General features: G+C 43.4%; 1 protein-coding gene across 2 annotated transcripts in view; it reads left to right on the top strand.

Moving 5' to 3' along the window:
* Positions 1-23,392, top strand: part of RFC2 (replication factor C subunit 2) — a 28,594-nt gene extending 5,202 nt beyond the window's left edge. The window contains exons 2-11 of one of the 2 annotated variants that reach the window (XM_069757442.1): positions 3,612-3,681; positions 6,703-6,744; positions 6,829-6,935; positions 7,637-7,738; positions 9,461-9,561; positions 9,669-9,826; positions 12,761-12,826; positions 19,314-19,394; positions 19,645-19,758; positions 23,180-23,392. In XM_069757442.1, coding sequence (XP_069613543.1) covers positions 3,612-3,681; positions 6,703-6,744; positions 6,829-6,935; positions 7,637-7,738; positions 9,461-9,561; positions 9,669-9,826; positions 12,761-12,826; positions 19,314-19,394; positions 19,645-19,758; positions 23,180-23,290 — 952 coding nt within the window. In that variant the 3' untranslated portion in view covers positions 23,291-23,392. The remainder of the gene's footprint in view (positions 1-3,611; positions 3,682-6,702; positions 6,745-6,828; positions 6,936-7,636; positions 7,739-9,460; positions 9,562-9,668; positions 9,827-12,760; positions 12,827-19,313; positions 19,395-19,644; positions 19,759-23,179) is intronic. The other variant, XM_069757443.1, reaches the window with a different exon arrangement.
* Positions 23,393-25,115: the final 1,723 nt, after the last annotated feature.

The raw sequence follows: 25,115 nt of genomic DNA, 5'->3' as shown, positions 1-25,115 counted from the left end.
TTGTCCTCATATGAATTCGAGCCTGGGAGCTTTCTAGGAAAGTTCCCACGATCTAGGAACAACCAGCAGAGGGCGCCTCACTGCAAATGAAGGTAAATATAGGTCATTGACCTACTTTACCTTCATTCTCCGGGGTTTTGCAGCAAGGAGCAGCGCTGCATTAGCAGAGCTCCTTGCTGCAAAATATTTTAACCCCTTCAGATGGATTTACATCGTTGGACGTTACAGATCTTCGGAAGGTATGGATATTTTTGGTTTGTTTTTTGTTACAGATCGAGGGTCTTCAGTGATTGGATTGAGCGTAGAATAAATTATTACAACAACCTTTGTTTTTATTTCATTAAAATAATTTTTAATAATGTGGTTGTGTATTTTTTAACCCTTTACTACTATTGGATTAATAATGGATAGGTGTCATAATTGACGCCTCTCCATTATTAATTTGGCTTAATGTCACTTTACAATAGCAAGGTGGCATTGACCCTTCATTACCCCATATCCCACCGCTACACGGGAATGGGAAGAGAGTGGCCAAGTGCCAGAATAGGCGCATCTTCCAGATGTGCCTTTTCTGGGGTGGCTGGGGGCAGGTGTTTTTAGCCAGGGGGGAGGGGGCCCCAATAACCATGGACCCTCTCCAGGCTATTAATATCTGCCCTCAGTCACTGGCTTTACTACTCTGGCGGAGAAAATTGTGCGGGAGCCCACGCCAATTTTTTCCGTCATTTAACCCTTTAATAGCTAGAACGGCCAAATTTTGCATATACACACTACTAACAGTAGTGTGGAATATGCAAAAAAAAAAATGGGGATATGAGATGGTTTACTGTATGTAACCATGTCTCATATCATGTCGGGTTTAGGGAGGAGAGAGCAAAAGCCGGTAATTGAATTACCGGCTTTAAAGCTACCTAGCGCTGTATTAAATATTAATATATATATATATACATATATGTGTCTCACTGACATATATACCTATTCTATGTGTACACATTTATTCTACCTATTCTAATGTAAGCTGTCAGTGTGATTTTACTGTACACCGCAATGAATTGCCGGCTTTTCTCTCTAACACCGCTGCGTATTTCTCGCAAGTCACACTGCTGGTCCGTGTGTAATCCGTATTTTTCTGGCTTCCGTAGACTTTCATTGGCATTTTTTTTGCGCAATACGGTGACAAACGCAGCGTGCTGCGATTTTCTACGGCCGTAGAAAGCCGTATAATACTGATCAGTAAAATACGGCAGATAGGAGCAGGGGCATAGAGAATAATTGGGCCGTTTGTTTTGCGAGTTTTACGGACGTATTTTCTGCGCTCTTACGTCCGTAAAACTCGCTAGTGTGAGGCCGGCCTTAGGGCTAGGGTTGGGGCTAAAGTTAGGGTTTGAATTACATTTACGGTTGGGGTTAGGGTTACCGTTGGGGTTAGGGGTGTGTTTGCATTAGGGTTTCAGTTATAATTGGGGAGTTTCCACTGTTTAGGCACATCAGGGGCTCTCCAAACGCGACATGGCGTCTGATATCAATTCCAGCCAATTCTGCGTTGAAAAAAAGCTCTCCCGTGTGCCCAAACAGGGGTTTACCCCCACATACCCCCATATCAGCATACTCCGGACAAATTGTACAACAATGTTTGGGGTCCATTTTCTCCTGTTACCCTTGGTAAAATAAAACAATATAGAGCTGAAGTAAATTTTTTGTGGAAAAAAAGTTAAATGTTCATTTTTATTTAAACATTCCAAAAATTCCTGTGAAACACCTGAAGGGTTAATAAACTTCTTGAATATGGTTTTGAGCACCTTGAGGGGTGTAGTTTTTAGAATGGTGTCACACTTGGGTATTTTCTATCATATAGACCCCTCAAAATGACTTCAAATGAGATGTGGTCCCTAAAAAAAAAAAAAAAAAAAAAAGTGTTGTAAAAATGAGAAATTGCTGGTCAACTTTTAACCCTTATAACTCCCTAACAAAAAATGTTGGTTCCAAAATTGTGCTGATGTAAAGTAGACATGTGGGAAATGTTACTTATTAAGTATTCTGTGTGACATCTCTCTGTGATTTAATTGCATAAAAATTAAAAGTTGGAAAATTGCGAAACTTTCAAAATTTTCGCCAAATGTACGTTTTTTTCACAAATAAACGCAGGTAATATCAAATAAATTTTACCACTACCATGAAGTACAATATGTCACGAGAAAACAATGTCAGAATCACCGGGATCCGTTGAAGCGTTCCAGAGTTATAACCTCATAAAGGGACAGTGGTCAGAATTGTAAAAATTGGCCTGGTCATTGACGTGCAAACCACCCTTGGGGGTAAAGGGGTTAATGATCAATCTACTGTTTGTCATGTGTATAATCTTTATTTGGCCCCTTGGGCAACACTTTAGTGTATCAGTTCCAGCTCCTATTACATGTCTCAAGTAGGAATGCAGACAAGTGCCTATGTAACAGAATAGTTATAGATAAATGTGGATAAAATCTGCGCTGCTGTGACAAATGATGAATCCAGATATAGTTATAAAATACTCTGGTGGTTTAATCAATGCCTTTCAAAGCTCATGGCTTGTTCTTCATTAAATTACCACAGAAAGATTTTTTTGTCTCCTATTTTTCTTTACTATGTAACAGAATAGGCACTGTTGTGATAGGCAATTCAGGAACACAATGTGCATAGCGATCAGAGCACATACAGTGATCTGACAATAACCCAAAATAATAGAACGAGCTCTGAGACGTGGGAACTCTGCAGACCGCAATCCCTGATCCTCTCCAAACACAACTAGAGGCAGCTGTGGATTGCGCCTAACGCTACCTATGCAACTCGGCACAGCCTGAGAAACTAACTAGCCTGAAGATAGAAAAATAAGCCTACCTTGCCTCAGAGAAATACCCCAAAGGAAAAGGCAGCCCCCCACATATAATGACTGTGAGTAAGATGAAAAGACAAACGTAGGGATGAAATAGATTCAGCAAAGTGAGGCCCGATATTCTAGACAGAACGAGGACAGGAAAGACAACTTTGCGGTCTACACAAAACCCTAAAGAAAACCACGCAAAGGGGGCAAAAAGACCCTCCGTACCGAACTAACGGCACGGAGGTACACCCCTTGCGTCCCAGAGCTTCCAGCAAAACAAATAGACAAGCTGGACAGAAAAAATAGCAACAAATAGCAAAGAAGCACTTAGCTATGCAGAGCAGCAGGCCACAGGAATGATCCAGAGATACACAAGTCCAACACTGGAACATTGACAGGAAGCATGGATCAAAGCATTAGGTGGAGTTAAGTAGAGAAGCAGCTAACGAGCTCACCAGATCACCTGAGGGAGGAAACTCAGAAGCTGCAGTACCACTTTCCTCCACAAACGGAAGCTCCCAGAGAGAATCAGCCGAAGTACCACTTGTGACCACAGGAGTGAACTCTGCCACAGAATTCACAACAAGGCACCTCTTTAGATTGGCGTGCACTTTTCGGACATGATGTGTCGGATATACTCTCCTGTGCTTGCCACTGCTGTATTGCTAACAATACCGTGAGAAGGTTGGACAGATAGAATAGTGAATATAGGAGAATTGCTCCAAAGTAACATTTGTTTGCTTTCTTTACCTAGGGTGGAGAAGTACAGGCCCTTAAAACTGAATGAAATAGTTGGCAATGAAGAGACTGTTAGCCGGCTGGAGGTAAATCACTTATTTTAGATTAGGTCCCTGACGGAACCTAGCGCAGATACTGGTTTTGGGACTGCCATTATGTGTGATGTGCAGTTTTTGATACATTCTCACTATGGATATTCCACTTTGTTTAATGTGTCACTGGTGTTTATTTTTTTAAAGTCCAGTCCTTTACTGATGAGTAGTGCGTGCAGTGCATGCATTTAGATAACTACCCATCACGGTCACTGCTTTCTTCTGTTTCCAGCGCTGTCCTTGGTGTTTTCTGCACCATCTGACTGAAGCTAAGACTTGCCGGCTAAGGCCAGTCTCACACGTCCAGATAATTCCGGTACCGGAAAAAAATCGGTACCGGAATTATCCGTGTCTGTGTGCCCCTACGTTTCTGTGGCAAATCAGTGTGGCACACGTGTGCCGCCCGTGTGCCCACTGGGTACCACACGCACCGTGCTGGGTACCACACGTACCAGCATCTGGTGCTGAAGCCCCATTCATATCTTCCCTGCAGCAGCGTTTGCTGTAGAGAAGATATGAATAATTGTGTTTAAGATAAAGATCTATGTGCCCCCCGCCCTCCCACCCCCTGTGCGCCCACCCCCTTCCCCCTGTTCTGAAAATACTCACCCGGCTCGCTCCCGCGCCGGCGCTGCTTCCAGTTCTGGCCGCATCTTCTCCTGTATGCGGTCACGTGGGGCCGCTCATTTACAGTAATGAATATGCGGCTCCTCCCCTATGGGAGGTGGAGCCGCATATTCATGACTGTAATCGGCGGCACCACGTGACCGCTGATACAGGAGAAGATGCGGCCAGAACAGGAAGCAGCACCAGCGAGGGAGCCGGGTGAGCATTTTCAGAACAGCGGGGGGGCACAGGGGGTGGGGAGCACATAGATCTTTATTTTAAACACAATTATTCATATCTTCTCTACAGCAAACGCTGCTGCAGGGAAAATATGAATCGCGGCTTCAGCACCAGTGGGGGGGGACAGTGCTTAATGTAGCGCTGTCTCCTGCACGGCACACGGACTACACACGGACAACGTCCGTGTGTGGTACGTGTTTTACACGGACCCATTGACATTAATGAGTCCGTGTAATACGTGCGCTCCCACGAACACTGACATGTCTCCGTGTTTGGCACACGGAGACACGGTCTGCAAAAAAATCAATGACATCTGAACAGATGCATTGATTTTTGTGTGTCTACGTGTGTCAGTGGCTCCGGTACGTGAGGAAACTGTCACCCTACGTACCGGAGACACTGATGTGTGAAACTGGCCTAACACAGGGTGCAGTTCGTTGCTTTGATAATGTAAAGCTACATTTGCACATCTGTTGTTCGCAACCGTGTGTTTTTTTTCTTCTTGGACAGCACACTGACTCGTAAAGATTCATTGATCTATACACATATCCATTTTAAAAACAGGTCTGTGGGACTTGGAGCATGTCTGATCCTCTTTTCCAGATGAGACTTGGCCACTAATGTATATGGAGCGGTAGTAAACCCTATACAACCTTGGATGTATAGGTACGTCCAAGGTCATCTCCCTGCATCTATCCTTGCACGTGAAAGCTGATCTGATTTGAGATCCACCCACGGCTGCTAGCATTTTAAATGCCGCTGTACATCTGACAGTGCCATTTAACTTTAGCGATCCAGAAGCACGTCATAAGGCAGTGCCTGGGTTGTCATGACAGTTGGGGGTCTGCAGAAGACCCTCATACTCTTGCCCTGCTGTTCTGCAGCTTCAAGTCTCCTAAGGGGAAAATTGAAGCAAGTAAAACAAATCTTAAAAAACATAAGTTCAAATCACCACCTTTTTCCCAAATCAAAATAAAACAATACACATTTGGTATCGCTGCATTCACAAGTGACTGATCTATCAAAATAAAGAATAAAGGGTTTTTTCGGTCGCCACAACATTGCAAAAAGAGGCCATCCAATCACCATATCTACTCCAAAATGGTATGAATAAAAAGCCAGCTGGCAACGCCAAAAATAAGCCCTCACCAGGCCCAGATAACGAAAAATTGAGCCGCTATGGCTTTTGGAAAATGGCAAAAAAAAATTTCTTGCAAACTTTGGATTTTTTTTTTTAACCTCTTAAATAAAAAATGAACCTGTACATGTTTGGTATCTGCTAACGAATAATGACCTAGAGAATCGTAATTGCAGGTCAGTTTTAGCATTTAGTGAACATGTTAAATAAAAAAATCCAGCAAAACTATTGTGGAATGGCACTTATTTTGCAATTTCACTGCACTTGAATTTTTTTCCTCCCGGTTTCCATTACACTGTATGGTAAAATAAATGGTGTCATTCAAAAGTCCAAATCGTCCTGCAAAAAAAACAAGCCCTCATATGGCCATATTGACGGAAAAATAAAATTATGGCTCTGGGAAGGAAGGGAGTGGAAAATGGCAAGGTGGTGAAGGGTTTAAAAATGGATAAAAACCCAGAAGCCTAACTTCAGTATTTCAGCCGTGTTTCCTTCATTTTTAACTCCCGCCTTGTTACAGTAGTGTGAGTGCAGTAACATACGCACCTACCGCTGCTCTCTCTGGTGTCCAGAGCCATTCTTCTCCTCTTCGTCTCTCATCTTACAGAATTGCAATGTATCCATAAAAATCGGATGCTGTACTGATGGTCCGTATGGTGTCTGTTACTTTTTTCTAGCACTCAGCCGAATACAGAGTGAAATTTCAGCATGCTTCAATTTTTTTCACAGACAAATTCTGTCAGTGAAAAAAATTGGCCATCTGCAGGGCCTCATTGGATAACATGGGTAAGTGTGCTATCTGATAAAAAGTCGTATGTCTCCTCTGAGTTACATGCTAGTGTGAGCGAGCTTTTAGTTTGAGGTCCTATGTGAGTCTTGTAGGCTCTCATTAAGAAAGTGTCTTCTAGTCCACATAAGACCGGTTAGTCAGAACTGCGGTCACATGATGCAGAAGAGGAATAGCAGCAATGGGTATGACTTAGATTTAGAGAACTATCGCAGAACCACTCATTTGATGTCTTGTGTTCTAGGTATTTGCAAGAGAGGGAAATGTTCCTAATATCATCATCGCTGTAAGTATCTGCATTTTCACTCCCAGTTTAGTGTTGTAGAAATGTCTTTTCTGGTGAAGTAATAGTCTTCTGTTCCATGTTCAGGGTCCTCCAGGAACTGGTAAAACCACAAGTATTTTATGTTTAGCTCGAGCACTTTTGGGTCCTGCACTTAAAGACGCTGTTCTGGAACTCAATGCCTCAAATGATCGGTAAGTGAAATACCTGAGTCTCCCCATAGACATGAGTGTGTACATAATTCATGTAAGCGATTAAAGATTGCTGTTTGGTCTATTAGTACAAGCTTGCCATCTTAGTGTCTTGTTGAAACCATTGTTCATTTAAATGATGAAAAAAAATCTTGTTTTAAAAAAAGAAATTGTAATTTTTTTCTGGTCCTAAGGTTTTGAGCTGTGTGAAGACTTTGCATGTCAAGTTGCTGGTTATATTGACACTAATTAGGGGTACATATTACGTTTTGTTTGCTTAGTATTGCATTTTCTTAGTTATATCTGGTAATCGAAAAAAAAAATGTAATTCCTGATATATATATATATATATATATACATATATATATATATATATAATATTTTTTACTGTTGCACAGTGTACCTCAAGTGTGAATTGAGGTAAAAGTATTACTTTTTATTTTTTTAATGGGGGTGGGGGGGAGATGAGTGATTTTTTTTTTTTTTTTTTTTTTTTTCTAGTCTCTTTAGAGTGCTTGAACCTACAATCGATCGTTTTTTTAAGTACTGAAAAAACAGTATTGCATTATATTGTGAAAATCACGGTTTCCTATTATGCATGCATTAGAGTTCTGATTCCACTTTTAATAGCTAACAGTTTTTAATGCTGTTAGAAAGACTGTTTAGAAAATACCTTAATTTCTTTCTTTTCTTTTTTTGTTTAGAGGTATTGATGTGGTGAGAAACAAAATTAAAATGTTTGCACAGCAAAAGGTTACACTTCCAAAAGGTCGGCATAAAATTATTATACTGGATGAGGCTGACAGGTGCTTGTCTTACACTTTTTGTCCAATAAATCTGTATTTAGTTTGCAAAGCATGTTTGGTCCCTTGGGTCTCAAGTCTGTCTATATATAATGCTGCGGGGGGTGGGGATATATAATGTATCCAATGGGGGTCTGAATTCAGCTTACCAGGGAAGGGGGGGGGGATCGGCAACGGTGGAGGAGTGGTCACAGGGGTTGTCCTGTGGTCCAGGCTGGTGCAGTGGCCTTCGGGAAATCCCATCCCAGGCTGGTGCAGCGGTGGTGCTCTGTGGGGCGGCGGGGCTCGGCTGGAATTTCGTGAAAGCATGGAGGCCCCCACAGATCCAGTGCTGCAATGCGATGGCCGAAGATGGCGCATGCTCAGATTCAGATCTCGGCAGCAAGATCTCGTTGTTGAGTTCTGAATTTGAGCATGCGGTGGCCTTCGGGAAAATGTCCGCCTGGGGCAGCCATTTTCCCGGAGGCTACCGCATCGCAGCTCTGGATCTGCGGGGGCCTCCGGGCTTTCACAAAATGCCGGCGGAGCCCCGATGCCCCACAGAGGAGCACCACCGCCGCCGCACCAGCCTGGGAAAGGAGGCTGCATTGCCCTGCAGCGTCTGACCGGGATCACCGCCATATTATTTGTAAGTATAGTCCGACCATGGGACGCACCCCCATTTTCCCCCAAAATTTTGGGGGATAAAAGTGCATCTTATGGTTCAAAAAATACGGTAATCCACACATGACTGTATCATTGAAGTTTTATCATAGCCAAATACCAATTACAATTGGTGACAATACAAAGGTGACATCAACCACAATACTATCACCCCACTTGTCACTGCACCAGCGCAAGTGGGAAGAGTGAGGCCAAGGGACAGAATAGGTGTATCTCATGGTTGCTTGTGTTCTGGGGCATGGCTGAGAGCCGATGATTTTACTCTGAGACGGGGCCCATATCCATGGTCCCTTCCTAGGCTATTCATATCAGCCCACAGCTCTCCCTAGCCGTAGCTGGTTATTAACTAAAGGGGCCCTACATTTTTTTTTTTTTGTTGGGGGTGGGGAGGGTCCCCCACTTTAATAGCCAGTAAAGGCTAATTATACAGCTGTGAGCTGATATTAATAGCCTGGTAAGCTCCATAAGTATTACCCCCTTCCCAGGCTATAAATATCTGCTTTCCCTCTGCTGGTTAATAAAATGTCAGGGGAACCACATACCTTTTTTTTTTTTCTTTTTTCCTGAAAGGAATTTCTTTGCTAAAAAAGTACAGTTAACTACACACAGAAAGCACTGATCACTTTCTCACTCAATATTTATATCTAATATCTATCTAAAATTGCTTTCTCAACGCTCTGTGGTGTGGTTGTTTTATCTCATTCTCGGGTCCTCTACCAGAGGCCTGGGACTTTGAAGGTCCTGAGCTGGATCTTGCTTGTCCATAGTACTGTGCTTTTCTAATTATACATTGCAATTTGTTTTTAATTCTGTTCTGACGTAGTACACAGATAGGCTTCTAGGGCAGGCAGGGCTGCTTTCCAGCATGCAATTTAACATTTTCACTCAAAAGACAGTGTATGTTAATCAGAATTTATGCTGGAAACAAGTGTTAAGGAAAACCATACTTTTTATTTATTTATTTTTCAGATTACTGCAGTTGTTTTGTAATTGTTGTTGTAATCTCTGCTAATAATCAAATATTTTTCATTGCTGAAATGCTTTCTTTTTCTTGATATCTAGTATGACAGATGGAGCCCAGCAAGCTTTAAGGAGAACTATGGAAATTTACTCGAAAACAACACGTTTTGCCTTGGCCTGCAATGCCTCTGATAAAATTATAGGTAGTTCCAAAATAGTTTTGTATACTTTGGGAAGTGCATCTAGTTTCCTGATTAATTTGGCTACTTGAGCTGTTCTTCTGCTGATATATTTTTCTTTATCTCGTCAGAGCCTATCCAGTCTCGCTGTGCTGTTCTCCGATACACAAAATTAACTGATGCACAGGTTCTTGCCAGGTTGATGACCGTGGTGGAAAAAGAGAATGTTGAGTGCACAGATGATGGTCTTGAGGCCATTGTATTTACTGCACAAGGGGACATGAGACAGGTACTAAATTGGGGTGTGAATAATTGTGGTCCCTCCCAATAGTAGATGCTCAATGTGACGTTTGAGACTGCTTTTACTAACTTGCATGTATTGGCTCAGCTCTATTCCTGTACTAATTTCTCCCACAGTTTGAGGGATCATCTCCCATTGTGCTGAAGGATAATGTTGTTGTTTTTTTATTGTATTTTTTTATTGAAATACATTTTTAAATTTTTATAGGAAGAGATTTTTTTTTTTTTTGCCATTTTAAATTTTTCACCGTCATTTATAGGTTGTCAACCAATCTTACTCTGTAATAATACTTTGGTTAAACAAAGTATATAAAGAGTAAAAACTTACGAACAAACAAACACAGACTCAGACAACAGGAAAGGATATGGAATGTTATGACCTATTAATATCCCAGAGGGTCATATATTTAACTTGTCCCAAGACGAATCCCAAGGAGACCATACAAGGTTAAATCTCTCTACAGTATTGTCATTAAGGGCTGCCCGGTACTCAAAATTACTGATATCCTTGATGTGAGAATATAGATCTAGTTGGGAAGCATGCTGCTGTCAGCATAAGTAAAAGGAATCTAATAGGTCTCTTAGATATGGACTCAGGGAAAATATTTCTACCTGACCTAAAACTTTTTCTCTGCTGGTCATCTCTTAGGCTATGTTCACACGTTGCGTTTTTGCTGGGGTTTTTTTTTAAATGCAAATTTTAATCTGCTTTTTACAATATCAGCATAGTCTGAGATTTCAGAAATCTCATGCACACACACTGTTTTTATTTTCCTGACTGATTTGGAAAACTTTTCTCTATCGCTTCATTGGGGGACACAGGAACCATGGGTGTATGCTGCTGCCACTAGGAGGCTGACACTACGCAAATAAAAAAGTTAGCTCCTCCTCTGCAGTATACACCCTACCGACAGGAAGTAGGATATTCAGTTTAGCTTAGTGTCAGTAGGAGGTGGACACAGGTCTTTCATTAGACCCATATTTACCTCAATGTGCGTCGTTTCTTTTTACTCTTTGCCACGACCGCACCCTACTGGAGAGAGGGATCCGCCCCACAGGAACAGGAAACCTACAGAAAGATACAAGGGGGCGGACCACCTCTCCTCCTCAGTTTAGGTTTCCTGTTCCTGCGGGAACGACAGGACTTCACAACCACGGAAAGATACCTAGGCGAGCCGCCTGTGCAGTATCCTCAGAACGGCAGGGGCTGCAGCTTGGAAGCAGCGTCGGGGGAGTTCCGCTATACGGCTCCCTCCTCGTCTGGGGAACCATGCAGACGGCCGGGTTCGGGAAGGGCCGCCCGGCATCATCTGCATCACGCGGCGGCAGCGGCGCGGGAGAAGCCCTGACCGACAGGAGTCGGGTGAGTGAGGGCAGCGTTCCCATTGCGGTCCGGTGTCAGAATCCCGGACCGCGCATGCACCAACTGCCATAAGTCAAATTGCCCCGGAAGTAGATGAGTGAACTTCCAGGGCATCCAGGCTGACATCAGCGGCGGGGGTTCGCGCATGCACATTGCCTCACACAAAAAAATTAATAAAAAAGGCGCACTATTTAAATCAGTCAGCCACGGTAATTCGGCTATGCAAGATGTCATCCCCAGGTGCCATGGACCCTACAGCAGGAGATCCAGTACCCCCCGCCAAAGATCTCTCTAGAGCAGGGGTGGGCAATTAATTTTGCCATGCAGCCGCATGAGAAATTGGGATGGTTTTAGAGGGCCGGACTAATATATTTATCCCCATCACTGCCCTCTCCTCTCCCACCATCCCCATCATTGCTCTCTCCCCACCATCCCCATCATTGCTCTCTCCCCGTCAGCCCCATCATTGCCCTCTCCTCCCCCACCATCCCCATCATTGCTCTCTCCCCGTCAGCCCCATCATTGCCCTCTCCTCCCCCACCATCCCCATCATTGCTCTCTCCCCGTCAGCCCCATCATTGCCCTCTCCCTCCCCCCCCCCCCCCCACACACACCATTCACTTCTCTGCACATTCCCCTGCAGCGCGCCACACACACACACACACACACCTCTCACCTCTACTCGCACTCTGCCGCAGCATCTCCATCGCCTTCCTCTGACACATCCGGCAGCTGAATGATGACGTCATCCAGCAGCGTGTCTGTGTGAGAGGAAGCAGGAAGACAGATCGCTGGGCAGCGGAGCTGCAGGGATTTCTCCCTGCCTGCCGCAGCCACCCTGCAGGGGCCCCCCTCCACCTCTGCACATGTTGGGAGCCGGCGCTCTGCAGCTTCTCTGTGCCGGCTGTCAGCTTGACAGTCGTCACAGAGAACAGCTGACTCCCAGACGGGGGGTGGCAGAATGCAGCCGCCGTGGGATACACTGCGGACTGCCGAATTAGGCGGCCCGACTGCGCCCCCCCCCCCCCCCCCCCCCCCGCTGGCTGCGCCCGGGGCACATGCCCCAGCTGCACCCCCCTAGATACGCCACTGGCTGGCGGGCCGTTTAAAATCATCAGGCGGGCCGCATCTTGCCCAGGTCTGATCTAACGTCTTTTTCTCATCTTTCAGGTAACATCGGCGGCTTATCTACAGCATTACAAAATGCTGTAGATAAGCCCCCTGATGACGGTGAGCTTACCTCACCATCGATTTTGGGGGTGAAAGGTTCCCTTTAACAGGTTAACAGCCACGGGTGTATCGCGATTCCACTCGCGGCTGTTAGAGGCGCATGTCCGCCGTTCAGAACAGCTGACATGTGCCGGGAAAGATATGGGCTAGCAAAGCAGAAGAACTATACTACATTTCTAATTGTAGGTATTTGCTGCACTTTTTTTATTATTACACCTATTACATATTGTCCATACTAGGAATAGGATCTTGAAGATGTGAATACCACTTTAAGGTTGATTGTTTGTACATATATTTATTGGTCCCATTTTTTTTTTCTTCCTTTTCTAGGCCTTGAATAACTTGCAGTCCACACACGCAGGATTTGAAGTTGTAAACAGTACAAATGTTTTTAAGGCAGGTATTTTCTAGTTATTGTAAAGAGGAAAACAGTTCTTTAGTGTCGTTGCATATTTTGCTTTCTCTTTTTAAAAGATAAAATAAATTTAAAGTGAACCTGTCAGCAGGATTGTGTTGAGTAACCTACAGTCGGGTTGACGCTGTCACACTGATTAAAATTATACCTTGCGTGATGAAATCCATCTTGTGGTTGTTGTTTAATCTGTATTTCCACAACATCCCTCCTGACAGCACCACCAGGAGGCTATTTTTCATATCCTTGATAGGGACAGGAAACACAGAAGAGGTTAAATAGCCCCTCCCCACCTCCACACTTCAGTGTTTTTCCTGTACCTATCAGGGACAGACGCAGGAGAGGAGCACAGACGTGCGAAGCAATTTACCTGAAAGGCTCCAGCTCCTCCAGCGGGGTTGGGGCAGTGTAAGCCCACGATACCGCTGATACCGCGAGATGTCCCTCAGCGGTCGGTAGAGCGTGCCCTCCCGTTGACAGCCACATTCCTCTGAGGACCCTGGGCTGCAGCTGCTGTGCGGCGCCCTTTAGGCAGGCATCCTCGATGCTGGTTCCGGCGATGCGGTGCTACTGCAGGTGGCTGGAAAACTGCCGCTCACTGGGTCTGCGTCTCCCTCCAGTACAGCGCCATGACACCGGAAGTCGCGCGGTGACTATTTCCGGGGGTGGCGCTGAAGATGGCAGGCAGGCGCTCCTGGAGGGGGCGCGGTTTCTACTGAGGATCCAAGAGCCAGGATGTGTTCCACGGGGCGCATGCGCTGTTAGAAGCGACAGCAAGGATCCAAAGGAGCAGCAGCTGTGATCAGAAGGAGGACGAATCAGATGTCTTGAAGCCAGGTAAGACAGACTACTTAAGACAGACATCTGATAGCACACACTGATCCAGTAAGATGGAGAATGTTAGTCGTCCTGACATCCAGTATGATTCTCCCTTGGACCACGTGAGTGAGCTACAATAACATCTTCCCAGCCAGGCTACATACAGTTAGCTATAGGACCTTCCTTCCGTATCTTTTTTTTTAGGATAAGGAAACTACTAAATGCTCCACGACAGCGGTCAAAAGGAAATCTAATAAGTGCCCATTGTTTGTCACAAGACTTCCAGACGCATACGACAAGAAGTTGTGCGAGTCATGCATCGCCAAACTGCTCAAACAGGAGCAATCATTCTTATTAGATAATATACGCACCATGATCAGAGAGGCGGTTCAGGCCACTATATCTACTACTGAACTGCCCTAAGTTCCCTCCCCTAAAAGACCCAGATGGAACATGGATCCGAGCTCCGAGGATGGAGAAGTATCGGGCTACTCTGATCTAGACTCAGCGGAATGCGAAACCTCCTCGGTACTTCTTACCGGCGATCGGAAAAGATATATTTTCTTCCGAAGACACGGACACCCTGTTACAGGCAGTCCGAAACACCATGAAAGTGAAAGAATCCACGGAGCCAATGACAGTCCAGAACAAGATGTTCGGAGGACTAATGGCCCGAAGAGACAGGGTCTTCCCCATGAATAATCACATATCAGCAATGATATTAGAGGAATGGGAAGATGTGGGGAAAAAACTTGTAGTCCCGAAGGACTTTAAATTCCGACTTCCCTTTAATCCTAAGGATACTAAGACGTGGGAAACGGTTCCGAAAATTGACATACCAGTGTCCAGAGTGTCAAAGAAAACATCCATCCCATTTGAAGATTCCTCAGGCCTTAAGGACCCGATGGACAGAAGAGCGGAGGACCTCCTTAAAAAATCATGGGAAGCTTCAGCAGCAATTATGAAAGCTAATGTAGCTGCGACCTCAGTAGCCAGGTCAATGTGTATCTGGGTTGAGGAGTTTGAAAACCCCAAATAAAAAATAGAACTCACAGAGAGGAAATTTTAAAATCCTTACCACTATTGAAGATGGTAACTGACTTCATGGCTAATGCCTCGGCGGAGTCCGTCTGATTTTCAGCCAGGGGCAATGCATTATCTAATGCCGCAAGAAGTGCGGTATGGTTAAGATCATTGCCACGAGACACTCAATCTAAAAATAAACTTTGTTCAATCCCGTTTTCTGGTCTCCATGTATTTGGCCCAGTATTGGATGATTTACTGGACAAAGCATCTGATAAGGGCTTTCCAGAACAGAAACAAAAGAAAATGCCAGTTTTTCGCAGGCCCCGATTTTAATCTAAGGCAGGATTATAGTGGCAAGGGCAAAACCAGAAGATGGAGCTACCCTAAAGGAGGCAGAGGTAGAGGCTACTTTCGTGACCAAGGGACTGGGTCAAAGTAAACATTGACGGTAAGCGCATTAGAGGAAGACTTCAACGGTTCATGGAAGGATGGCAGATTATTACCCAAAACCGTTGGATACTCCAAACAGTCTCTTAGGGATACAGAATAAAATTTACTCAGATACCACCCCAGAAGATATTGCCTGACCCGCAGCCAATCTCCAGAGGTCCATCAGAGACTCTTAGAAGACATACAAGAACTTATACGAGTAGAAGCCATAGTTCTGGGTACCCCTGTCGGAACAACTCCAGGGCTACTATTCCAGTCTCTTTTCTATAAAAAAGCCAGTAGGAGAGTACCGGACCATAATAATCTTAAGACCACTGAACCAGTGGGTCCTTTTACAAACGCTTCAAAATGGAGACCATAAGATCTGTCATACCATTAATAAAGATTCAGTAATGTGTACAATAGATCTCAAAAGTGCGAATTATGTGCCCATTCATCCTCTATACCAGAAATACCTCAGGTTCGCTATAAAAGACCGAGGGAAGATTCTTCATTTTTGATTCCAATGTCTGCCATTCGGACTCTCGACTCCAAGAATCTTTACAAATCTCATGGCCGAAGCGCTGGCCTTTCTATGGACAAAAAATATTCTTATAGCGCCCTACTTGGATGACCTGTTGTTGGTGGCAGACTCCCGACGGCAGATGGAACAGTGTCTAAAAGACACTGTCGCTTCTAGAAACCCTGGGTTGGATAATAAACCTAAAAAAGTCGTCAAGAAGCAGAAAAGAGGAAAATCTTCTTGGGGATCCTTGTGGACTCAGAGAAAGAGTATTCATTCCTTCCAGCTCACAAACAATTAGCTGTCTCACGAGAAGCTCAGATGTTGGAAAAAAGACAGTACACCACTATCAGGAAGGTCATAAGACTACTGGGCCTGATGACCTCATGTATTCCGTGTGTCCAGTGGAGCCAGTTCCACTCAAGGGGACTACAGCGGGACATACTTTCCAGATGGGATGGAAAAGAGACGTCATTGGACAAAAAAATGTCCTTGACCAAGGAAGGAAGACACTCCCTATCCTGGTGGTTCAACATCTCAAATCTGCAGCAGGGCAAACCCCGGCGGATGTCACCATGCATAAATATAACTACGGACGCAAGTCTCAGTGGCTGGGGAGCTCACATAGACTGTCATTATCTTCAGGGAACATGGCCCTCATGGATTGCTTCAGAGAACTCAGAGCAGTTTGGGAAGCGCTGAGCAGGTCTCAGGATCAGCTCAACGACCTTCACGTTTATATTCTCTGACAATTCAACTACAGTCTCCTTCATCCTACATTAAGGAGGTCCGAGACACCGTCATCTTCAGGACCTAACAAACATAATAATCTTCTGGGCAGAACTCAATGTAAGATCCCTAACAGCAGTACATATGAAAGGCGAAAGGAACCAAGTAGCAGATTTTCTCAGCAGGAAGAAAATCCAACCCACAGAGTGGGCCTTAATTCAAGGAGTCTTTCTACATCTTACCAACACCTGGGGCTTTCCAGAAATAGATTTATTCGCTTCAAGGGAAAACTCCAAAAACAAAACGCTTCTTTTCACTGAATCCAGGAGACAACCCGACATCAGTGGATGCCTTAGCCCAGGATTGGGATATGGAACTGGCATATGCCTTCCCATCACTGCTCTTGATTCCGAGAAGTTCTACTGAAAATTCAAGCGAGTCAGACGACGGTTATTCTAATAGTGCCGTACTGGCCCAGGAGAAGCTGGTTTCCAGTACTAAAACAGATGGCGTTGGAAGATCCAATTCTTCTACCACTACAACGAAACTTCCTGACACAGGGCCCTCTTGTTCATCACAATTTAGAGTTCCTACAGCTTTCAGCCTGGATCCTGAGAAGGAAATTCTAAAATCGAAAGGCCTCTCAGAATCAGTCATATCTACCTTACAAAAAAATAGAAAGTCGGTCACTTCAGCTATATATCTTAAGGTCTGGAAAAATTTTTGCTCATATTGTACAGGCCCAATTCCCCTTAAACAGGACAACCTGATATTCCTCAAATCTTAAATTTTCTTCAAGCTGGCTTTGACAATGTTCAAAACCCCTATACGCTAAAAGTACAAATCTCGGCTCTAAGCTCCTTCTTTGATTACCCTCTTGCAGAACACCCTTGGGTGGTAAGGTTTATTAGAGCCACTCAACGTATTAGACCTACAATACGCAATACTGTCCCTCCTTGGGACCTAAATTTAGTCCTGAATAATTTATGGGAAAATTCCTACGAACCTCTAGACCAGGCAGATCTCAGATCGGTAACACTTAAAACAGTGTTTCTGGTATCAATAATCTCAGCCAGACATATAGGGGAAATTCAAGCCCTTTCCATAAAAAATCCATATCAAAGAATCCAGGACGACTGGATCATTCTTAAGCTAGATCCGGCCTTCGTTCCAAAGGTGGTAACTGACGTTCATAGGAGCCAGGAAATAATATCGCCCACCTTCTCTCAGAACTAGAAAAACGAGAAAGAACGTACACTCCATTCTTTGGACCTTTAAAAGATCAGTCCTACAATACCTAAAACTCACAGAAGGCTGGAAACTAGATTCAAATCTTTCCGTCCAGATGGCAGGGAGAAATAGAGGAAGGAAGGCATCAAAAGCCACCTTAGCTAGGTGGATAAAACTAGCCATTTCCACAGCATATACCTCGGCAGGAAAAATTCTGCCGGAAGGCCTTAAGGCTCACTCGCTGAGAGCAGTCTCGGCATCTTGGGCAGAGAGTACAGGGGCTTCCATGGATCAAACTTGCTGGGCCGCAACTTGGTCCAAAATAGATACTTTATGTAGACATTACAAACTGGACGTTTTGTCAAACCAACAGATGGCCTTTGGGAGGAAAGTCCTCCAAGCAGTGATCCCGCCCTAATAGAAGTTATTTGGTTGTTCTCCTGGTGGTGCTGTCAGGAGGGACATCCTGGAAAAGTAGGAATTAGTCCTACCGGTAATGTAGTTTCCAGGAGTTCATCCTGACAGCACTCCTTATATGCCCTCCTGTATATTTCCTATCTAATGTGCTATAAACATTTTGTAATGGAAATTTAATATAATAGCGTTGCATCCATCCTGGTGTGGTACTTGGAAAATACACTGAAGGGTGGAGGTGGGGAGGGGCTATTTAACCTCTGTTTCCTGTCCCTATCAAGGATATGAAGCACAACCTCCTGGTGGTGCTGTCAGGATGGACTCCTGGAAACTACATTACCGTTAGGAATAATTCCTACTTTTGTAGCTTTCAGTTAATGAGATTCTCGGGGGAGGGGGTGTCTTTATGGGGTGCTCTCCTTACATATGCATCTGTATGGCTTATGGCAGGTCACTGATCCTTCACTGACCTGCCACCTATTTTACATACTGCATATACTATTGTTACAAAAAAAAATTTAAGCTTTATCATAATGGTGCTGGCGCCTGCGCTGTATCATCTATCGCGTTCCGATAGACGCTACTGCACAGGCGCCTCCGGTGCCATTTGGATGGAGTTGATTTTTTTTTTTTTAATTTTTTTTTTCCCCAACAAAATTGCAGTGGTGCTTGCGCAGTAGCATCTATCAGAACGCAATAGATGCTACTGCGTAGGCGCATCCGGTGCCATTTTGATGAATATGCTTTTTTTTCCTTTAACTCTACGTTAGTATAGGCATAAATGCATATTAGGGATGTATCCTGCTGCAGCGCAGGCGCCATTTTGATGAAGTTGAATTTTTTTTTTTTTAACCCCCCACACACACAATATTATACGCAGTATATAAACTAGGAGGCAGGTCACAGGAATCAGTGACCTGTCAGAAGCCATACACATGAATGCATAAGCAGAGCACCACATGAAGACCCCCACCCCCACTGGCTGTCCCAGAGCACGAGAATATCATAAAGTGAAAATAAAGATTAAACCACCACAAGACGGATTTCATCAACCAAGGTATCATTTTAATCAGTGTAACGGCGCCGACCTGACACACTGACAGGTTCCCTTTAATCATAACTTAATTCTCTGTTGTTGCTGTACTTGAATTTCAAAATGGTAATAAGTTGTCGTGAAGATCTGCTGAACCTAAAAATGTGAACGTTTTCATGAATCTGCTACATTGTGACTTGTCCCACTTATATTAATAGGACATTGGACTTTAACTGAAAATCTGACCAAGCTGTTTCCTATCATTCAGGTTTGTGACGAGCCACATCCGTTGTTGGTGAAAGAAATGTTGCAGCATTGTGTGAATGCAAACATAGATGAAGCATACAAGGTTTGTGTGGTGTTTTTTTTTATATATATAACAAAACTGGTTGCTTTAAGCTACTGCAGTTATATTGCTTTTTGTTTATGTGAAGTCTGTGGATGCTAACTGTAATGACTGAGGGAAAATAATTTTATTTACTTACCCTGAAGCATTTTGAATACTTCTCATAGTACTGTTCCTGAATCTTTCCATTGTAATAAAATGTCGTGCATATGGTAAACTGACAAAAAAATATTGTTTATTTATCCTTTTACAGATTATAGCTCATCTTTGGAAACTTGGGTACTCTCCAGAAGATATTATAGGCAACATCTTCAGGGTCTGTAAGACTTTCCAGATGCCAGAGTATCTCAAGCTAGAGTTTATTAAGGTATCCCACCTTCTGCAAGTATTCGTTAAAGGGAATAATAAAAAATTAAAGGGAACATGTCAACTCAAACGCTATTTACCTGCAGATATGGAGTTAATATGACTGTAAATAGCATTCAAATGCTGCTTGGTTGCTTTACAATTAAAATTAGCTTATTTACTCTGGGAGCTGCTGTCAGGGGATTTATAGCTTGCTGTGTAGGGCATCTATACATAGCCAACTAACAAAAGACTGACCGTCTCTTCCACACAGAAAACAGGTGTGTACAGGTGCATACTAAGAGTAGCCATCTTCATATATGACAAATAAAGTGGCACTCTATAGTGCTATAGCATGAAAACATGAAATTTGAATTGCATTACTGCTTGAGAAAATAGGAAAAATGGAGAATACTTAGTGCATAAATGGCCAATTCATGTATACCAGGCAGCCGCTGTAGACTATCTTCCCAGGAGAGGAATCCCATTAGGTTGGGTCCAAGCAAAGAGAACCACCTTATCGAGACTGATGGGTATTCATGAAATTTAGCAATTTATGCGCTATATATTCTTGTGTTTTCCTATTTTCTAGAGCAGTAATGCAATTCAAATTTCATATACCGTATTTTTCGGACTGTAAGACACACTGGACTATAAGACGCACCCAGGTTTTAGAGGTTGAAAATGGGTAAAAAATGTGATAAAATATTCAATAAGAGACTATTATATGTGGTGTTATTATATATAATAGTTTGTTATTATGTTGGAAGCTACGGGTAGAAGATGGTGCTACGGGACCAGTGTGGTGTCTGTAAAGTACTATATGAAGACCCTGGAGGGTGAGTATAAGAATATATTTAAAGCACCGCTCCAGCACTGAAAAATAACACTGGTGCTGCTTTAAGATCCCATGGGAGAACTAGAACTCCCAGCATGTCCTGCAGATCCTATGACATGCTGGGAGTTACAGTTCACGACAGTAGTGGCAGAGTGCATTTTTATGTGCTGTAATTAATAAACTTTTATTTAACACTAACTTGTATAGGCTGTGCTGGTCCTGCAGCCAGCCATCCATGCTGTAGTGACAGGTAATGAAGGGCTGGAGCATCACAACCGAGGAAGCTGAATTTTCTTCAGTAAAGTGTTTGCAGGACCTGATGACATCATGAAGAGGGAGGGCTCTATGCTGTCTGTGATGCTCCAGCCCGCCCTCTTCACACAGGTCCTATACCGGAGCACTCAGCAGAGCAGGTATGCAGCGATCTCTCCTCTGGCACCCTGCTGCTGCCCCCTCCTCCACTGGACACACAGATCTCCCCAGCAGCTGCAGGAATCCGATGCTGGGGAAACCATGTGTGTCCGCTAGTGAAGTAATATTAATTTGCTGCTCGGTGCTAACAGGTGGGCGAGTTAGCGGCTAATCAATATTTCTTCACTTTAAGCATCTGGACCACATGGTTTTCCCAGCGTCTGATTCCTTGCAGTGGGAACATTTTCCTGCCTCCTGCGAGTGGTATTCCAGTGCGATCCCACTCTGCCGCTGCACCCCCCCCCCCCCAACATTTTACATTTGGACCATAAGACGCACCCCATCTTTCCTCCCAAATTTGGAGGAAAATAAGTGCATCTTATGGTCTGAAAAATACGGTATTTCATGTTTCCATGCTATAAGCGCTACAGAGTGTCACTTTATTAGTTCTGTATAAAATCAACTGTACACAATACAGTGAGCCAAGACTGAGCAGATCCATGCATGCACCTATGACTGAAATGAGCTATTTAATTTTCTCTCGGTTGCCACACTTTCAGTAAGGCGATCAGGCAGCATTGGATTTACCTGCAGCTTTGCTCTATATCTGCACATAAATAGCATTAAGTGCCTGGTTCTCTTTAAACTTTTATCACACCTGTCTAGCCCCGCACCTTATATGGCAGACTAACCCCTTACTGACATCGGGTGTACATTTACGCTGAAGTCTGTCTCCCTTCGATGTGGGCTCCGGCGGTGAGCCCACCTTTCTGGGGACGTGTCAGCCTCGATCCACTCACGGCTATTAACCAGTTAAATACTCTTGACAGCAGCATTTAAATCGTGCTTCCGGCCGGAAATATGCACACCGGTGACCCCTGTCACGTGATTGCGGGTCAACGGTGTTTTGGCATGATAACCTGAGGTCTCCTGGAGACCTCTATGGTTGTCGGTGGCGGCTTGCTGTGAGCGCCACCCAGTGGTCGGCACTCATACCAAGTCAGTAAATCTGCTCTATAGAGGCGATCTGATCATTGCCTGTGTGTAGCAGAGCCGATTGGGCTATGGCAGCTACTAGTCTCCTGTGGAGACTATTAAAGCATGCCAAAAGTAAAAAATAAAAAGTTGTTTACATCACCCCCTTTCGCCCCATTCAAAATAAAACAATAAAAATTAAATCAAACCTACACATATTTGGTATCACTGCGTTCAGAATCGCCCGATCGCTCAATAAAAAAAGGATTAACGTGATGGCTAAACGGTGTAGCGAGAAAGTCAAAACGCCAAAATTATGTTTTTCTGGTAGCTGCAACATTGCGTTAAAATGCAATAACGGGCGATCAAAAGAACGTATCTGCACCAAAATGGTATCATTAAAAACGTGAGCTCAGCGCACAAAAAATAAGCCCACACCTGACCCCGAGATCATGAAAAATGGAGACGCCATGGGTATCGGAAAATGGCTCAATTTTTTTTTTTCTTAAAGTCTGGGATATTTTTTTCACCTCTTACATAAAAAATAACCTAGACATGTTTGGTGTCTATGAACTCTTAATGACTTGGAGAATCATAATGGCAGGTCAGTTTAACATTTAGTGAACCTGGTAAAAAAGCCAAACAAAAAGCAAGTATGGGATTGCACTTTTTTGCAATTTCACCGCACTTGGAATTTGTTTCCCATTTTCTAGTATGCGACATTGTAAAACCAATGGTGTCGTTCAAAAGTACAACTTGTCCCACAAAAATCAAGCCCTCAAATGGCCAAATTGATAGAAAAATGAAAAAATTATGGCTCTGGGAAGGAGGGGAGCGGAAACTGAAAAAAGCTCTAGGGGTTAAAAACTTGAACAGACATGAGTTGTGGTTCTGCAACATTTACATAAACTGCAGAAAATCTATAAACATTAGAGTTTGTGATGAAGTTACTGTGTTTTTTTTTTTACAATGTCCGACTAACCCTCAACTGTACAGTCGTATTTTTATGTGACTACAACTAGCTGGAGGAGAGGTGAGAATAAAAAAAAAAATTTTTTTTTATTTTATAGCATGTTTCATGTAATTTTTTACCTTATAAACAGTAACGTACACATGAAAATGTTGTAGTTACAGAATTTCTGACATTTGAGCTTGCATGAATATGATTAAGTTTTTAATTGCTTGTAAATTTACTGACCCACATCTGTTTGTGTTTCAGGAAATTGGTTACACGCACATGAAAGTTGCAGAGGGTGTGAATTCTTTACTACAGATGGCTGGACTCCTAGCACGACTGTGTCAGAAGACTGCGGTGCCGACAAGCTCATAAATATGTATATTTCACTTCTGCTGTTGATTGATACAAATATTACATTGCATTCTCTTTTTAAGCTGTAAAATGTACATCTCTATAAATAGTTTCAAATGTTTAGTTGAAGTGATTTTTTTTAAGAAAATAGATTTGGAAAATGTATTTATTATTTTGTCAATAACAGTGACAAGTCATGTGGGGGATGACATTTTTACTCTTAGATACCACTGATTTAGTGTTTGTTTTTTTATGTTATCACAATTATCCTATCTAGTTCATAAAGTTTGATAACTTTTTTTAATTGGTTCAATATGCAGAAAGGAAAAGTTTATTGCTTACCCGATGATTGTAATTCAACATGTATTCTAATCACTGAAATTTGTGAAACTATTACCGTATATACTCGAGTATAAGCTAACCCAAGTATAAGCCGACCCCCCTAATTTTGCTACAAAAAACTGGTAAAACTTAATGACTCGAGTATAAGCCTAGGGTGGGAAATGCAGCAGCTACCGGTAAATGTCAAAAGTAAAAATAGACACCAATAAAAGTAAAATTAATTGAGACATCAGTAGGTTAAGTGTTTTTGAATATCCATATTGAATCAGGAGCCCCATATAATGCTCCATAAAGTTTATGATGGCCCCATAAGATGTTCCATATTAAAATATGCCCAATATAATGCTGCACAAACGTTAATTATGGCCCCATAAGATGCTCCATACAGACACTTGCTCCATATAGTGCTGCACAAACATTAAGGCCTCATAAGATGCTCCATACAGACACTTGCCCCATATAATGCTGCACAAACGTTGATTATGGCCCCATAAGATGCCCCATACAGACACTTGCCCCATTTGCTGTTGCAGCGATTAAAAAAAAAAAAAAAAAAAATCACATACCTCCGTCGCTCAGGCCTCCGGCACTTTCAATATTCACCTGACTTCGTTCCGGCGCCGCTCCATCTTCAGCGTCTTCTGCACTGAAGTTCAGGCAGAGGGTGCGTCCTGAGCGTCACTGCAGAAGACGGAGCGGCGCCCAGAATGAGGAGAGGTGAATATCATGCAGTGCTCCCCTCCCCGTTATACTCACCCGCTCTTGGTGCTGTGCAGTCCCTGGTTCCTAGCGCCGGCAGCTTCTTCCTGTACTGAGTGGTCACCGTTACCACTCATTACAGTAATGAATATGCAGCTCCACCCCTATGGGAGGTGGAGCCGCATATTCATTACGGTAATGAGCGGTACCATGTGACCGCTCAGTACAGGAAGAAGCCGGGGAGCCAAGGACCTGCAGGGACCGCGTGAGTATAATTAGACAGCCCCCGCTCCCCCTCCCCTGCCGACCCCTGGGTATGACTCGAGTATAAGCCGAGAGGGGGGACTTTCACCCCAACAAAATGGGCTGAAAATCTCCGCTTATACTCGAGTATATATGGTAAGTAGAATGGCAATCTGTGCCATATAACTATTCACATTTTGGTTCTTTGGGATATACCTGGTTTTAAGGAAGTCTCTGGAAGAAGACTTATTGACACACTGTAAATGAATAACTTTTTTTTATATTATGCAGTCCTATTCAATTAAGATCCAAAAATCTAAATCAAATGCCTATTATTTTTGGTACTGCAGTTAAAGGTGTGACTGTAGCCTAATATGTAGAAGACACAAAAGCGCATAGTAAAACAAAAAACACTCAGTTTCAAAAAATCACAGTAATCCGCAAGTGCTAGTAAAAAGATGTAAAAAAACAGGGTATTTGGTTGATACGTTTTTTTTGCAAAAAATGTATACTAAGCTGCTCCACCAAACATCAAGGTATACCCATATAGAGCAGTCCTAAC

The sequence above is a fragment of the Ranitomeya imitator genome, chromosome 3 (assembly GCF_032444005.1).
Source record: "Ranitomeya imitator isolate aRanImi1 chromosome 3, aRanImi1.pri, whole genome shotgun sequence".
NCBI lineage: Eukaryota > Metazoa > Chordata > Amphibia > Anura > Dendrobatidae > Ranitomeya > Ranitomeya imitator.
This window is presented reverse-complemented; position numbering and strand designations above follow the sequence as displayed.